The sequence below is a fragment of the Lithobates pipiens genome, unplaced genomic scaffold, assembly GCF_037356315.1.
Source record: "Lithobates pipiens isolate NorthernLeopardFrog02 unplaced genomic scaffold, aLitPip1_a1.2 Scaffold_19, whole genome shotgun sequence".
Classification (NCBI taxonomy): domain Eukaryota; kingdom Metazoa; phylum Chordata; class Amphibia; order Anura; family Ranidae; genus Lithobates; species Lithobates pipiens.
Window position 1 is genome coordinate 551,976,794 of NW_027507764.1, and position 16,654 is coordinate 551,993,447.

The 16,654-nt window shown below is 43.9% G+C and overlaps 1 protein-coding gene across 3 annotated transcripts in view; it reads right to left on the reverse strand.

Annotated features, from left to right (window-relative positions):
* The window catches only part of COL14A1 (collagen type XIV alpha 1 chain), a 258,472-nt gene that overhangs the window by 71,604 nt on the left and 170,214 nt on the right, over positions 1-16,654 (reverse strand). For all 3 annotated transcript variants that reach the window (XM_077493283.1, XM_077493281.1, XM_077493282.1), the window contains 5 exons: positions 16,421-16,560; positions 12,726-12,849; positions 10,578-10,721; positions 4,724-4,888; positions 1,388-1,426 (listed from right to left, as the gene is read on the reverse strand). In XM_077493283.1, coding sequence (XP_077349409.1) covers positions 1,388-1,426; positions 4,724-4,888; positions 10,578-10,721; positions 12,726-12,849; positions 16,421-16,560 — 612 coding nt within the window. The remainder of the gene's footprint in view (positions 1-1,387; positions 1,427-4,723; positions 4,889-10,577; positions 10,722-12,725; positions 12,850-16,420; positions 16,561-16,654) is intronic.

Sequence of the window (16,654 nt, forward strand, 5' to 3'; positions counted from 1 at the left end):
TCTAGTAACATGGTTACTGGAAGGGGCGCATGAACCACTGTGCTAGAACCACTCTCCCTGCACTGCAGCCGCAGGGAGAAAGAGGAGGGGAAGCTGGCAGAGCTGCAGGGGGACGCAGAAGAAGATTGGTGTCTGAAATGGGACAGAACAGCCGGCCCTCCTGCTCAGCAGGTTCCCGGGCCCCCCTTTTGCACTGATGGGGCCCGGGCCCAGTACAGGAAGGCTGGCTGTACTGCCTTATCAGCAGCCCTGAGTTAATATATAATGTTCCAGCTGTAGGAAAAAACACATCTCCGACAATAAGCTGTTTTCCAGGTCTCACCTGTAGATTGCATTGTAGAGAAAAATCTGATATTACCCTAGAATAGTGCAGAGGGTGGTTCAAGCTCAGTTTCTGTTTTCTTGTTTGCTAAAGAACCCCTTTATAATGCAGCAGTACATTCGTACCAAACAATAACCTGCAGCGGTGTAGGCAAGACTTTTGCTTTGCAGTAATATTTTTTTGCGTATTTTGAAAGATTACATTACACCTCATCACCACATCAACTCGGACACATGCTTGTATGGGCTAGTCACACTCCTTGGTATAAGCATAATGTCGTGGTAGCTTTGTGGAATTAGGTCAGAAAAGTTTTTCAACATGACCCTATCTATCAGTACAGTAGCTTAGTGGTTAGTACTTCTGCCTTGCAGCCCTGGGTTTGGGTTTGGGTCCCAACAAGGACTGCAAAAGTCTGCATGTTTGCATGTTCCTCCTATGGTTTGTGTGGGTTTCCTTCCACAATCAAAAGATATGCTGGTGGGTTTTTTTTGGTCACTCGTGATATTCTACTGAGTGTGTCCAAAATAGCATATAAATGCTTTGAGTCCCCAAAGGGAAAACTGCTATAAAAATATAATCCATAGCCAAATTTATTAGGGCAAAAATGGTAACCAATCAGAACACGTAAAATCTCAATTGCTGCAAACATCTATGGTACAGCGTCTGCTTCCTCTGCCTGCCTCTATATCATTATGTCTACCACTGAGTCGCAAGTGTCAGATCATACCATCTATTATTGTATTCATTTGTCTGTAAGTGACTGTTCAGTTCAGTGTTTTAAATGTAGTTGTATTTTAGTAAGTGTCTAATAGTAAATTACTACCCGATAGATTAGCATGATTAAATATTTTAAGTTTGTCAATGAGCACACTAGGTTTATCTTACCAATGAAGTAGAAAGCATCTAAAAAAGCAAATGAGGGACAAGTACATGGTCATATCGATGATACAACAACTTTTGCCTCGTTTTATACACAAATAAAAGGCTAAGTGCAGTAAATCCTGAACACTGACTTGTGATTGGTCAATACATGTTATATAATGGAATCAAATATATTTATTTTACCTGATACACTGTTGCCTTGGATGTAGGCCCATGGACAAGCTAAAAAAGAAAGATGTTTAAAAATCACCAAATTTATGTATGCATACACTGAAATAATGTAAAATTCAAGGAAATATCGAAGAAAATATATAGAATTAAGGACTCTTGAATGTAAAAACACCAGCCAAATATTTGCACATGACCAAGTTCTTCACAGAATGGTGGAGCTATAATAATTCTGTGGTGCCACTACTGCCAACTTTGGACCTTTGTGGTCTGTTTCAAAGGAACGCAAGTTACTAAAGTGGAATAAATCTGTGCAATTCAAAGTGTTGAAAATATGTATAAGCATAAGTGATACCCTTGCATCAAAATGATCAACACAGATGGATATTTAAATCTGAAGTTTAAGTATGGATATTTTTTCATAGTGACAGTAGGCACCATCAGTGCTGGGACAAGGTCATCCAGGGACCAGGGTAAAGAAACCAAACTGCGCCTCCCCCCTTTTCCTTAGGGTTAGGGTCAGGGAGTTCCCATCCCGGAAATAAACCATTGCACCCACGGCAGCCGCCCCTCCTGCCCACCCCTTGTCCCAGCCCTGGGTGCCATACCTGGTTAATCTCTATGGAAACTGGAAATCGCGGTAGTAAGCACCGCTGGCTCCCTCAGCACTGGCACTGTTCAAAGACAACTTTGCATTCTCTCAATAAATGCAAAGCATTCTCTGATTGGACGAGATGGAGTGGCAGGGCAATGATGTCATGCTTTGTTTGCATTAAGAAAATGCAAAGTGTTCTGTGAATGACACCTGTGCCAAGCAAGTGACCCCCTAATCCCAATTCTTCTCCTTTACATAAAGCTTTAGCTGCCTACCGATCATCATGACCTGCAGTATTTACAGAAGATAAGCAAACCCTTTTCTTTAGTAGAGCATAGCTCCCAACTGTCCCTGATTTCGAGGGACTGTCCCTGATTTGGAACAATGTCCCTTTGTCCCTCCTTCCTCCTCATTTGTCCCTCGCTTTGGTCTGATCTATATAGTTGTAGTATTTACCTATCGAAAAGTGTTTGCCAGTGTTAAACCTTTCATCCAATTTCTAAATTGCTACATTTGTAAATTTCAGAAGCCAATATAAAGGAATAGTAGTGGTAATTAAAAGCACTTGTGGGTTTAAGCAATCATTTTTTTTTGTACAATTCTCCTTTAAGGGGGCGTGACAGGGGGGATGTCCTATGCCTACATACTTTTGCTATTGGGGCATCCCTCATTCCAATTTTAGAAAGTTGGGAGGTATGGTAGAGTATCGGAAGATTTGAATGCCCTCCAAACTTTTATTTGTCAGTTTAACTCAGTATGTTGTACTTGGCAGGTGGTATCACTAGCCATATGTGCCTATTGAAATCAAATTGACTGTGACACAACCACATGCCAAGCACTTGGCACACAGTTGTTCCAATGTAAATACCCCTTTGAGATAGAAAAAAATAGGCATAGAGAAGGTGGCAGTATCACTTTTTGAACATCAGCAAACTGCCGCTCAACTGCCTCTAAAATACAATCCACCATAGACGCGGGGTGGTAAAGTCTGCCGCCTGTGTGAAAGGAAATAAGGTTAAAAAATGGCGCAGGTGACATAAAACAGCCTATGGAAGAATGGCAGGGTCCATATATATATATATAGTACAATACTCTGGGAGGAGTAAGTAGATAAACACCCCAGGCAGCCTGTTTGAGAGCTATAGGCCAACTCTAAAATGGACACACAGACAAACACCAAGAACAAGCGCCATCTGAGTGTAGTAATGGGTTAAAAACACATTTATTGCGCTAAAAGCAGTGACTGGTGAGCCTTTTTATTATTTCTTCTTGTGTGATCTCATATTTAGAGCAATAAATGTGTTTTTAACCCATTACTACACTCAGATGGCCCCTATTCTTGGTGTTTGTGTGGCTATCGATGTGAAAGTGGCCTTATGGATCCCCAAATAGCAGTAAAAACCTGATAGCGGTTCTAAAGCTTCCCCACTCTATGGTTTGACATACACTCTAAAACTGGGATCGCCAAGATTTCTAGACAAAGAGCCATTTAGGCTTTGTTCTCACCAGTGTGTTGCAGGAACAGCACAAAAATGCTCTGCCCTTTTGCAGAAATAAACTGGTGCCATTAATGGCACCCACCCACGCATCTTGAAAATGTGCGCACAAACGTACCAGTTTTTTTTTTATGCAGTGTGATTTTGAAAATGGTACAGACACCTTTTTTGCGCATAGGATAGCCCATTGAAATGAACGGCTGTCCTTAACATGATACGTGGGAATGTGTGAAAATGCGCAAAAAAGTGTGCATGCTATCAACTCTTGGTATGAAAGCAGCCTTACTGTCCTTCCAACTTTAGGTGAGTGGAAGTAAAAATATTGTATAGCACCTGTGGTCAGTAGGAAAAATAGTGTCCCTTCATTGGTATTGGTAGGAGGAATGGGCCCCATTGTTGGTGTCAGCGGAAGAAATAGTACCCCATTGTTGGTGTCAATGGCAGGAATAGTGCCCCATTTTTGGTGTCACTGGAAGGAATAGTGCCCCATTGTTGGTGTCAGTGGGAAGAATAGTGCCCCATTATTGGTGTCACTGGGAGGACTAGTACTCCATTGTTAGTGTCAGTGAAAGAAATAGTGTCGTATTGTTTGTGTTAGTGGGTGAAAGAGTGCCCCATCATTGTTATTGGTCGGAGGAATAGTGCCCCATTGTTGGTGTCAATAGAAGAAATAGTGTCACATTGTTGGTGTCACTGTGAGGAATAATTCCCCATTGTTGGTCGCAATGAGAAGAGTTGTGCCCCATTGTTGATGTCAGTGGAAGAAATAGCGCCCCACGGTTGGTATCAGTGGTAGGAACAGTGCTCTGTTGTTAATATCAGTGAGAAAACGGTGCCCTGTCATTGTTGTCAGTAGGAGGTATTTGCTCCACTGAGGGTGTCAGTGGTAAGAATGGTGCCGCATCATTGATGTCAGTGGGAGATATTATGCCCCCCTGTGGGTGTCAATGGAAGGAATAGTGCTTTATGGCTGGTGTCAGTGGGAGGAATAGAGCCTTGTATCAGTGGGAGGAAAAGTGCCCCAGGGGCCAGATTAAGGTAAGCAAAGGGCCACATCTGGCCAAAGGGGCACAATTTAGAGACCACTGCTAAATAACAATTGTATCATCAATGCTGTTAGATTCATTTTTCCGCAATCTTTATTTTTTTCTTGCCTGACAATATGAAATCTATCAGACATAAGGAAACAGATGGAGTTAAGCTATAAATGTATTCACAAACAAGCTAGGATTCGCTCTGGATATAAAACAGAAGACATACTTGCTGACGCCGTCTCGCAAATAAAAGTGACCAGCTCATCTTCTATTTTCTTGAACATGTCAAAGTCATCGACGAAGAAGACGTGTCTCTCGCTGGGCTTGCTGCCAATGTTCACTAACTCGCTGTAGTCTGCATCCGCCACGCCAATCGCAAAAATGCTGAAGCCTGGGAGGAGGAAAAAGACAAACATCGGGTAAGTGATCCAACTTTCATCTCTGGTGAGATTGATGTCTACTATTAGCATCAGCCAAACTCCTGCTGGGCGTTATAGGTGCAGCAGGGAGGAGAAGGATCAGGTTTATTTTACCATCGAATTACAGGACCTGCATCCTAGACGACACTGCTATCCATTTAAACCTCAAAGGACTTTTTCTCCTTTGAAATATGTTATCCACCATCCTATTTGGTGCATTAGTGACATTTAGTAACATCCATGGTTTTTATGGTTTTCCAGGAAAGTCTACATCAGGGATATGCAATTGGCGGACCTCCAGCTGTTGCAAAACTACAAGTCCCATCATGCCTCTGGGTGTCATGCTTGTGGCTGTCAGAGTCTTGCTATGTCTCATGGGACTTTTAGTTCTGCAACAGCTGGAGGTCCGCTAATTGCATATCCCTGGTCTACATTAAGAGGTCCTTCTTTTTATAGAAATAGTTGTCCTGACTCTTACTTGAGAGTCAGATCTTTGATGTCTATCTAGGACATCCCACTTACAGTACATACAGTACATCAGACTTGCTTGTACTTCTCGCAGCCCCCCCCCCCCCCCCCCCTTAGTGGAATCACCTCTGCTTAACCACTTGCTTACTGGGCACTTAAAGGGGTTGTAAAGGTAAATGTTTTTTCACCTTAATGCATTCTATGCATTAAGGTGAAAAAACATCTCACAGTGCCGGCGCCCCCAGCCCCCCTGTTTTACTTACCTCACCCCTCCAAAGTCCCGCGCTCGCCCCCGCCGTCCTCTTGGGCGCTCATCCTGGCTGCTGATTGGCTGGAGTGGATGGATTGAAGGCAGCGCAGTCATTGGCTCACGCTTCTGTCAATCACATCCAATGACGCGGCACTCCGGGGGGCGGGGCTGTGTGATACAACGAGCGGCTGTAGCCGCCGGCTGTATCACGGGAGTGCACCCGCAGGTGCTTCTCACCATGCGAGGGAGCTCGCATGAATGTGAGAAGTACCTGCGGGAAGAAGCAGAGACAGCTGCCAAGGGACCCCAGAAGAGCAGGTTCGGGGCCACTCTGTGCAAAACGAGCTGCACAGTAGAAGTAAGTATAACATGTTTGTTATTTAAAAAAAAAAAAAAATTTTACTTTACAATCTATTTAAACCTCCCTCCTGTCCAGACCAATTTTCAGCTTTCATCGCTGGCACACTTTGAATGACAATTGCCCGGTCAAACACTGTACCCAAACACATTTTTATCATTTTTTTTCACACAAATAGAGCTTTCTTTTGGTGGTATTTAAAGTTGAACCCTGGAGAAAGAGCTAAATACAATGCCTTGAAAAAGTATTCAGATCCCTTTTTTCCCCACATTTTGTCATGTTACAACCAAAAATATAAATGTATTTTGGGGATTTTATGTGCTAGACCAACACAACGCAGCACATACTAGTACAGTGGAAAGAAAATGATAAATGGTTTTCAAATTTTTTTACAAATAAATATCGAAAAAGTCTGGTGTGTATTTGTATTACAGTGCAGCTGTAATTGCAGTGAAAGGCGGTTCTACAAAGTATTGACTCCGGGGGGCCGAATACAAATATACCCCACATTTTTCACATACCGTATATACTCGAGTATAGGCCGACCCGAATATAAGCCGAGGCCCCCAATTTACCCCCAAAAAACTGGAAAACTTATTGACTCGTGTATAAGCCGAGGGTGAGACATGGCTGTCCATCCCTGTGTGTCCGTCCATCCCTGTGTGTGTGTCCATCCATCCATCCCTGTGTGTGTGTCCATCCATCCATCCATCCATCCATCCCTGTGTGTGTCCGTCCATCCATCCCTGTGTGTGTATCCATCCATCCATCCATCCCTGTGTGTGTGTGTGTGTGTGTGTGTGTATTCATCCATCCATCCATCCCTGTGTGTGTGTGTGTGTGTGTGTGTGTATCCATCCATCCATCCATCCATCCCTGTGTGTGTGTGTGTGTGTGTGTATCCATCCATCCATCCATCCCTGTGTGTGTGTGTGTGTGTGTGTGTATCCATCCATCCATCCATCCCTGTGTGTGTGTGTGTGTGTGTGTGTGTGTGTGTGTGTGTGTGTGTGTCCGTGCAGCCTTGTGTGTGTGTCCAGCCTACCTGTGTCCCAAGCCTCCGTCCCGAGCCGCCGTCGTCCCGAGCCTCCTCCGTCCCGTGCCTCCTCCGTCCCGTGTCGTGCCGATGGATCGCCGCTCCAGGATCGCCGCTCTTCTCAGCGGCCATTCTACAATTCAAAAGCCGCGCCTCCGCCTGTGATAGGCGGAACACTCAATTTCCCAGCAGCCTGTGTTCCGCCTATCACGGACATCCTCTCATACTCGTCCGTAGTATGAGAATGAACGGATGTCCGTGATAGGCGGAACACTGACTGCTGGGAAATTCAGTGTTCCGCCTATCACAGGCGGAGGCGGAGAAGGAGGCGCGGCTTTTGAATTTTAATGTCCGCCGTCTGTCTGCTCGATACGCTGATCGAGCAGTCAGACAGCGGTGACTCGAGTATAAGCCGAGGGGGCACTTTCAGCCTCAAAAAAGAGGCTGAAAATCTCGGCTTATACTCGAGTATATACGGTATTTGTTTGTAAAACATTTTGAAAACTATTTATAAATTTCCTTCCACTTCACAATTATGTGACATTTTGTGTTGGTCTATCACATAAAATCCCAATAAAATTAATTTACGTGTTTGGTTGTAATATGACAAAATGTGGAAAATGTCAAGGGTTATGAATACTTTTTCAAGCCACTGTACACAGATAAAATATATAAACGTGAGATATTTTATGTGCCAAACGATTAGTATTTTTGTCCACCCTGTCCTGAGATTTACACGTCACCGCATTCTAAACGATCTGACTTTGGTGTGATCATGTGTAGGCAAGTCCGTTTCAGCGGAAACCGGACGTGTGTACGCGGCATTACTCTGTCCGCCTTTAGGTGATCTCTGAAAACTCACTTCTTCATGGAATCCTATTCCAACTAACAACCAAATTTTACTTTCTCTAATAGTTTATCCCCACACAGTTATTACATTTTATCAATTGCCCTTCTCTTTTGACTGTAAGCTCTTGCAAGCAGGCCCTTCTGATTCTCTTGTCATGAACTGTATTGTAACTGTACCATAAACCTTTATTTTGTAAAGCGTTACACAAACTTTTGGTGCTATATACAGTATCTCACAAAAGTAAGTACACCCCTAAAAATGTCCAAATTAGGTCCAAAGTGTCAATATTTTGTGTGGCCACCATTATTTTCTGGCACTGCCTTAACCCTCTTGGAGCTCACCAGAGCTTCACAGGTTGCCACTGGAGTCCTCTTCCACTCCTCCATGACAACATCACAGAGCTGGTGGATGTTGGAGACCTTGCACTCCTCCACCTTCCGTTTGAGGATGTCCTGCAGATGCTCAATAGGGTTTAGGTCTGGAGACATGCTTGGCCAGTCCATCACCTTTACCCTCAGCTTCTTTAGCAAGGCAGTGGTCATCTTGGAGGTGTGTTTGGAATCGTTATCATGTTGGAATACTGCCCTGCGGCCCAGTCTCTGAAGGGAGGGGATCATGCTCTGCTTCAGTATGTCACAGTACATGTTGGCATTCATGGTTCCCTCAATGAACTGTAGTGCAGCCCCAGACCATGACACTCCCACCACCATGCTTGACTGTAGGCAAGACACACTTGTCTTTGTACTCCTCACCTGGTTGCCGCCACACACGCTTGACACCATCTGAACCAAATAAGTTTATATTGGTCTCATCAGACCACAGGACATGGTTCCAGTAATCCATGTCCTTTGTCTGCATGTCTTCGGCAAACAGTTTGCAGGCTTTCTTGTGCATCATCTTTAGAAGAGGCTTCCTTCTGGGATGACAGCCATGCAGACCAATTTGATGCAGTGTGTAGCGTATGGTCTGATCACTGACAGGCTGACCCCACCACCATGCTGACAGGCTGACCCCACCCCCCCCCCCCCCCCCCACCATGCTGCAGCCCAGTTTCAGGGTCTTGGCAATCTTCTTATAGCCTAGGCCATATTTATGTAGAGCAGCAATTCTTTTTTTCAGATCCTCAGAGAGTCCTTTGTCATGAGGTGCCATGTTGAACTTCCAGTGACCAGTATGAGAGAGCGAGAGCGATAACACCAAATTTAATACACCTGCTCCCCATTCATACCTGAGACTTTGTAACACTAACGAGTCACATGACACCAGGGAGGGAAAATGGCTAATTGTTCCCAATTTGGACATTTTCACTTAGGGGTGTATTCACTTTTGTTGTCAACAGTTTAGACATTAATGGCTGTGTGTTGAGTTATTTTGAGGGGACAGCAAATTTACACTGTTATACAAGCTGTACACTCACTACATTACATTGTAGCAAAGTGTCATTTCTTCAGTGTTGTCACATGAAAAGATATAATAAAATATTTACTAAAATGTGAGGGGTGTACTCACTTTTGTGAGATACTGTAAATCCTGTATATTAAAAATGATATATTAATAACAAAGATGCTGCAGTCCTTGTAATCGTTTCTGTAACCCTATTGCCACGTACACACGTTCGGACTTTCCGGCGGACCAGAGTCCGTCGGACAATTCGATCGTGTGTGGGCTACAGCGGACTTTTTCTTCCCAAAAGTCCGGTGGACCTAGAAATAAGACTCGTTTCAAATTTGTCCACAGGACTCGGCTTTTAGCGGACAATCCGTTCGTCCTTGTGCTAGTCTGACGGACTAAAACCAATGCTAGTGCAGCTATTGGCTACTGGCTATGCACTTCCTTAGTCTACATCATCACGTTACAATCTGTCTGACTTTTGGAGTGATTGTGTGTGGCCAAGTCTGTTCGTTTGAAAGTCCGGCGGACCTCAGCTGCAAAGTCCGTCGGATTGTCCGCCAAAAAGTCCGGTCGCGTGTACGCGGCATTACACTAACCTTCTTTGTAACCCTCACACTCAGTGAAATCCTAACACTAACCCTCTGTGTAATCCTAACACTAACCCTCCCTGTAATGCTAATCCAACCTGTAACTCTAACACTAACCCTCCTTACTACCCTTTAATCCTCTGTAATTCTTACAATTAAACACCCTGTAGACCTAATTCTAACACTAGTTTACCTTATGTAAATGTAACCCCTTGATGGCATACACACCTCTACTCTTCTGGGAGCCTCTGTGCCAAAGTCCAGCCTACCTGCTCATCAAGATACCAATGCAGAAGTGCAAGTACTATTATCGATGCTTCAGTTTTAAAAGGTTTGTGTGGACAACCTACTAAGGCTAGATTCACATCTATGCATGTCAGAAAGCCAAATCACATGTTTTCCCGAAACACACAGAAACGTGTTGCCCTTTAACAGACGCACGACAGTGCAATTATTTGTTAATGGCAACCCCACGCATCGTCAAACCATGCGGTTCAGTGTGGTGGTTTTTGGAAAAGAATCAGGGCCTATTTTTCCATGTTTCTTGTGCATACGGCAGCCCATTGAACTAAATGTGCTGCCCTACAGTCGATATGGGGGAACAAGCAAAAAAATACAAGGCCACCACTTAATTGTACCCGTAGGTGTAAACCAAGCCTTATTCCAAATGACAATGCAGAAAGATAGAAGACAAGAAACTTCTCAGAGTAATGACCATACCTTCCAAATGCATCTGGTTGGCAAACGTCACAGTTTCATCTTGAGAGCGCCCATCGGTAATCACCACCAAAACCCTGGGCACACCTTTTCTCATGCCAGATTCCACAGTAAATAAATCGTCACGGACGTGCTTAATTGCTCTTCCTGCATAACAAGGGAAAAAATATATTATTTCTGGAACAGTCTTTAACCAGACTGACTACTCTACTAAAGCTGGCCTTAGTTTTCTAAGCAGTTTCAGCAGCTGATTTAATCACCTACTGAGCTGCTTTACCTTTTAATCCTTGCCTATGTTCCAGTATAAGCTATGCAATGTGGGAACCAGCCTGATTGCAGTGCCGGTTCTCACATTGCATCTCATCTCAGGGCATCACTGCCCTCTGTGAACTGCTGTGGGTGTCAATACAAAGTAGATCGCAGATCGCAGTGCGAACTGTGAATTTGGACAGGAATCGGATCGCATGGGTGTTCATACCCATGTGATCCAATTACAGTGCGGGGGGGGAAAAAAAGGGGCCTGCACCCTTTTTCGTGTGAATGTGATGCAAGTTCAGCCATACAACTGAATTCACATTGCACAGACATCGCATGTGATCTGCACAGGCAGAGGTGCAGTGCGAATCACATGCAATGTCTGTGTTTGCAATAGTGTGAACCCAGGCTCAGGGTGGCTCCTTTCTCTTGGCTGACATCAAGGTGGGAGCAGATGGCTGCTCATTTTTACACATGGTAGCCCCAGTAAATGTGCATTGACCCTTGGGATGCATTCCCACTCGGGTCCGTGGTAGACGGGCAGGGTGTTGGCAGCAGTGTTGCCAACCTCCCACAGCATTTTTTTACTGACAAAACATGAAAAATTTACTGGCAGAGCACATTTTTTTAATGGTAACCTGAGAAATTACAGAATTCCTATTGAAAACTAACACAGTGAATATTTGAACAGTATAAACATGATATGGAAACACTGACACTACCTATAATAAAGTCAGTTGCTTGATTTACACTTAAAGAGTCAACACAGCATGAAATTCTCAGCCCCTGATATTTACTGGCATTTGTAAAAAAAATCACTGATTTTTACAAACTGTCAGTGAATTTAATGGCAGTTGGTAACCCTGGTTGGGAAACCTTTTTCCGCAATCATCTGTACTCAACTATCATTCATTGATCTAGTATACATGGCATACTACTGTTCCCACCCCTGAAGAAGGAGTTTTTCCAAACGCATTGGTTCTATCATGACGTCTCTAATAACATTCAAGCCATGATAGGCATACTACAGTTTTTTTTATATACTGGACACGTGGGGTTTTAAATACTTTTTAGCTGTGTTCATGCAATAACAATGATATCATTTTTTCTTTTTCTTTTTTAAGTAATTTTTGCAATAAATCTGGCATACTAGCATTTTATTGAACTATTCACAATTGTCTTATCTGCTCAAATGTCCCATAGGAATTATGTATGATACTGTCCTTTCTCTTGCAGCATCCTATGGAGTCACCCTTACATGAAGGGACCAGAGCCAGAGCTGCGTCTCCCAACACTGTGCGCATCAATAGAAACACACAGCCTAATAACCTACAATGGCAAGGCACTCCCCTCCTCCTCCCCTTTCCCTCCTCAAAGCTAACAGGCTAATTGGAGAATGCACTGCCCACTGTTAACTCTTTGATGGTAAAACTGGAAGTACAGGGAAGCAGCACTAAGAGAAAAGGAGACAGAAGCATTGAAAGTTGTAAAATGCGAGTGCAGGGGGAAGACTTTTAACAAATAGTCTGGGGAATGTTAATTTTATTGTGTTCAAATTAGCTAAAAAACATTGAGGGTTTAATATTAATAATGTCTATTTCCTTTCAATAGACCTATAAGTGGCTGTTACATTACTGGTAATGTGGTGAACAGATTTCACTTATCAGTTTAAATAAACAGTTTAGCAGATGTTGATACAAAATCCATTTCAGATAATCTGTGACAACAATGCAGCGAGAGCCAACGTACACATTACTCGGGGTGGGGAAAAAAAAGCAAACAGCAATCTATTTCATTAAGTGCCAGGATACATTTTTCGGACCGCATAAGACTTCCCTATCAGCCATAGACAGTACTGAAGGGAGGAATTTGGAAGTTGCAACAGACCCAGCATACCTGTTTTTGTGTTCCCGCCTTTGTAAGAAATGGCATTTATGGCAGCCAGAAGAGACGCTTTATTTTTATGCGAGTTCATCTTAAATTCTGTCCTTGCATCATCACTGTACTGAGCGACACCAACCTGAATGGGAAGAAGTACAATGGTAAGGCCTTGATTTCATTCAGCATATGTAGCATGCAGCTTAGCAGAGAGAGGGACATGCAGCTTACCCAACTGTTCGGTAGTTATAATCCTGAGACTGAACTTCTGATATACTGTGCATCCAGAAAGTATTCACAGCACTTCACTTTTTCCACATTTTGTTATCTTACAGACTTATTCCAAAATGGATTAAATTCATTATTTTCCTCAAAGTTCTAAAAACAATACCCCGTAATAACAACATGAAAAAAGTTTTTTGAAATCTTTGCGAACTTATTAAAAATGAAAAAACAAAAAAAAAAATCCCATGCACTTAAATATTCACAGCCTTTGCTCAATACTTTGTTGAAGCACCTTTGGCACCAATTACAGCCTCAAGTCTTTTTGAGTATGATGCTACAAGACTGGCACACCTATTTTTGGACAGTTTCTCTCATTCTTCTTTGCAGGACCTCTCAAGCTCAATCAGGTTGGATGGAAAGCACCGATGCACAGCCATTCTCAGATCTCTCCAGAGATGTTTAATGGGGTTCAAGTCTGAGCTCTGGCTGGGCCACTTAAAGCGGAAGTCCAGCGAAATTTTTTTTTTATTTTAAGTCAGCAGCTACAAATACTGCAGCTGCTGACTTTTAAAATAAGGACACTTACCTGTCCAGGATGCCCGCGATGTCGGCACCCGAGGCCGAACTGTCCCTCGGTCCTCGGGTTGCTGCCGCCGCCATCTTCGGTAAGGGAATTAGGAAATGAAGCCTTGGTCTCCTACTGTGCATGTGTGAGTCACGTTGCACAATCCGAATGGTCCCTGCTGTCTCTAGGACCCGTGTGTGTCCCAGCAGACAGCGTGGTGGGACGGGAAGAGGCGTAGACTCCTGTGGGAGTCTATGCCTGAAAGTGGGTGCAAATACCTTAAACAAGTATCTGCACCCCCCTCCCCCCTGAAAGGTGTCAAATGTGACACCGGAGGGGGGGGAGGGTTCCAAAAAGCAGAGGTTCGACATTCACAGAGTTGTCCCGTAGCCGCTCCTTTGTTATCTTGGCTGTGTGCTTAGGGTCGTTGTCCTGTTGGAAGATGAACCTTCGCCCCAGGCTGAGGTTCAGAGCCCTCTGGAGCAGGTTTTCACCAAGGATGTCTCTGTACATTTCTGCATTCATCTTTCTCTCGATCCCGACCAGTCTCCCAGTTCCTGCCACTGAAAAACATCCCCACAGCATGATGCTGTGAACACATGCCTCACTGTAGGGATGGTATTGGCCAGGTGATGAGTGATGCCTGGTTTCCTCCAGACATGATGCTTGGCACTCAGGCCAAAAAATTCAATCTTTGTTTGATCAGACCAGAGAATTTTGTTTCTCATGGTCTGAGAGTCCTTCAGGTGCCTTTTAGAAAACTCAAGGCGGGCAGTTATGTGCTCTTTACTGAGGAGTGGCTTCCATCTGGCCACTCTACCATACAGGCCTGATTTGTGGAGTGCTGAAGAGATGGTTGTTCTTCTGGAAGGTTCTCCTCTCTCCACAAAGGAACACTGGAGCTCTGTCAGAGTGACCATCGCATTCTTGGTCACCTAACTGACTAAGGCCCTTCTCCCCCCCAATCGCTCAGTTTGGCCGGGCAGCCCACTCTAGGAAGAGTCCTGGTGTTTCCAAACTTCTTCCATTTACGGATGATGGAGGCCACTGTGCTCATTGGGACCTTCGATTCTGTAGAAGTGTTTCTGTACCCTTCCCCAGATCTGTGCCTTGGTACAATCCCGTTTCAGAGATCTACAGACAATTCCTTGGACTTCATGGCTTGGTTTGTGATCTGACATGCACTGGACCTTATATAGACAGGTGTGCGCCTTTCCAAATCATGTCCAATCAACGCAATTTACCACAGATGGACTCCAATCAAGTTGTAAAAACATCTTAAGGATGATCAGTTTAAACAGGATGCATCTGAGCAACTCAATTTTGAGTGTCATGGCAAAGGCTGTGAATATGTATGTACATATGTTTTTTTCTTTTTAATACATTTGTAAAGATTTCAAACACATTTCTTTCATGTTGCCATTATGGGGTATTGTTTGTCGAATTTTGAGGAAAATAATGACTTTAATCCATTTTGGAATAAGGCTATAACATAACAAAATGTGGAAAAACTGAAGCGCTGTGAATACTATCCGGATTCACTGTACTTCACTTAAAATAGAGGAGTCTCAAAACTGAACTTTCATTAAATAAGCTAAATACATTTCTGGGGCAGTCTTCAAAAAGCAGCCACAGCCTAAGTAGAAAGACCTATAACCTGCAAGCCAGCATGCAGCAGAGATGTTCCCTTGATCTTTGTGTGGAAGCAGTGGTTTCTCTGCAAACAGCAGATTGAAGATGACTAGCTCTGATTCAACAAACGGGGAGGGGTGTCCGACTTCTACAGAGAGACTAAGGCCGCGTACACACGGGCGGATTGTCGTCCGCCCAACTAAGTTCGTCAGACAGTCTGACAGACAGTCCGTCCAACTTTTGAATGAACGGACTTGACCACACACGACGAACGAACAGTCCGCTGAAAACTTGCGCGATGACGTGTACAGCACGTACGACGGGACTAGAAATTTGTCGTCCAATACACTGCAATGCAACCTTCGGCCGTGTAAATCCTTTCTGAGCATGCGCCATACTTAGTCCGTCCAACTTGCCTACTCACGAGCGGACTGTCCGCTGAAACCAAGTTTGGACGGACTGTCTTACTGAAATTCCGAAAGACTTGGTTCACCAGACTGTCCGCTGAAACAGTCCGCTGAAGCCCACACACGAGCGGATTGTCCGCTGAACTGTGTTTCAGCGGACTAAGTTGGCCGGACAATCCGCCCGTGTGTACGCGGCCTAATGCTTCTAAACAGAGAGCAGCGGTCATTCTCTGTGGCAAGAAAAAACTGCAACATGTAAGATGCTACTACCCTTATTTCCAACACCAAAGAGGTAAGTATATACTGTATCTGTTGCCTGACTTCAGCCCCCATAAGCTGCTTATAAGTACCATTATCCTGAAGATATAGGCGTTGATTTACTAAAGGCAAATAAACTCCAGAGTTGCTCCAGTGCTTAGTAAATGAGCACAAGCTCTGCTGACTTCTGTAATCCAAACATCTGCAAGCAAAAATGCTGTTTTTTAAATTTTATTTTCCTTGGGTATTCTTTGTAACGTGAAGCTTTACCTCATTTACTAAGCTCTGGAGCAACTGCACTTGCAAAGTGCACAGTGTATTTGTCTTTAGTAAATCAAACCCACAGTTGGCAATCCTGCTGTGTGCAAACAGCATAGGAATCCTTTATTGAGTACTTTGGGGTTAAAAAATTCCAGGATGCATAGAAAACAGATATGTTTCAAATGCGTCAATGTTTTCAATGCATCCTTTAACTTTCTAACCCCCGAAGTACTCAATACTGTAAAGGATTCTTACGCTGTTTGCACACTGGATTGCCAACAATGTCTTCAGCTTCTCTGTGGCATGCTGGCAGAGATACTTTTACATGGCTGACAGGTTCACGTTAATGTTGGACTGGGTCATACCTGTGTCCCCTCGGGGCCGATGTCAGCCATGGCTCCAGCTGTGTTGTACAGGAAGCGGGTGACTTTGTGAAAGTTGTCATCTCCAATACTCCAGGATCCATCTACCAGGAATACGAGGTCCGCTCTGGCAGACTTACACACTGACATTTGGAGAACACAGACAAACTAAATTATATCTGATGACTAACAAATGATGTGAGCAAATTTTCTTTTTTCAAAAGATTTTTATTTAGC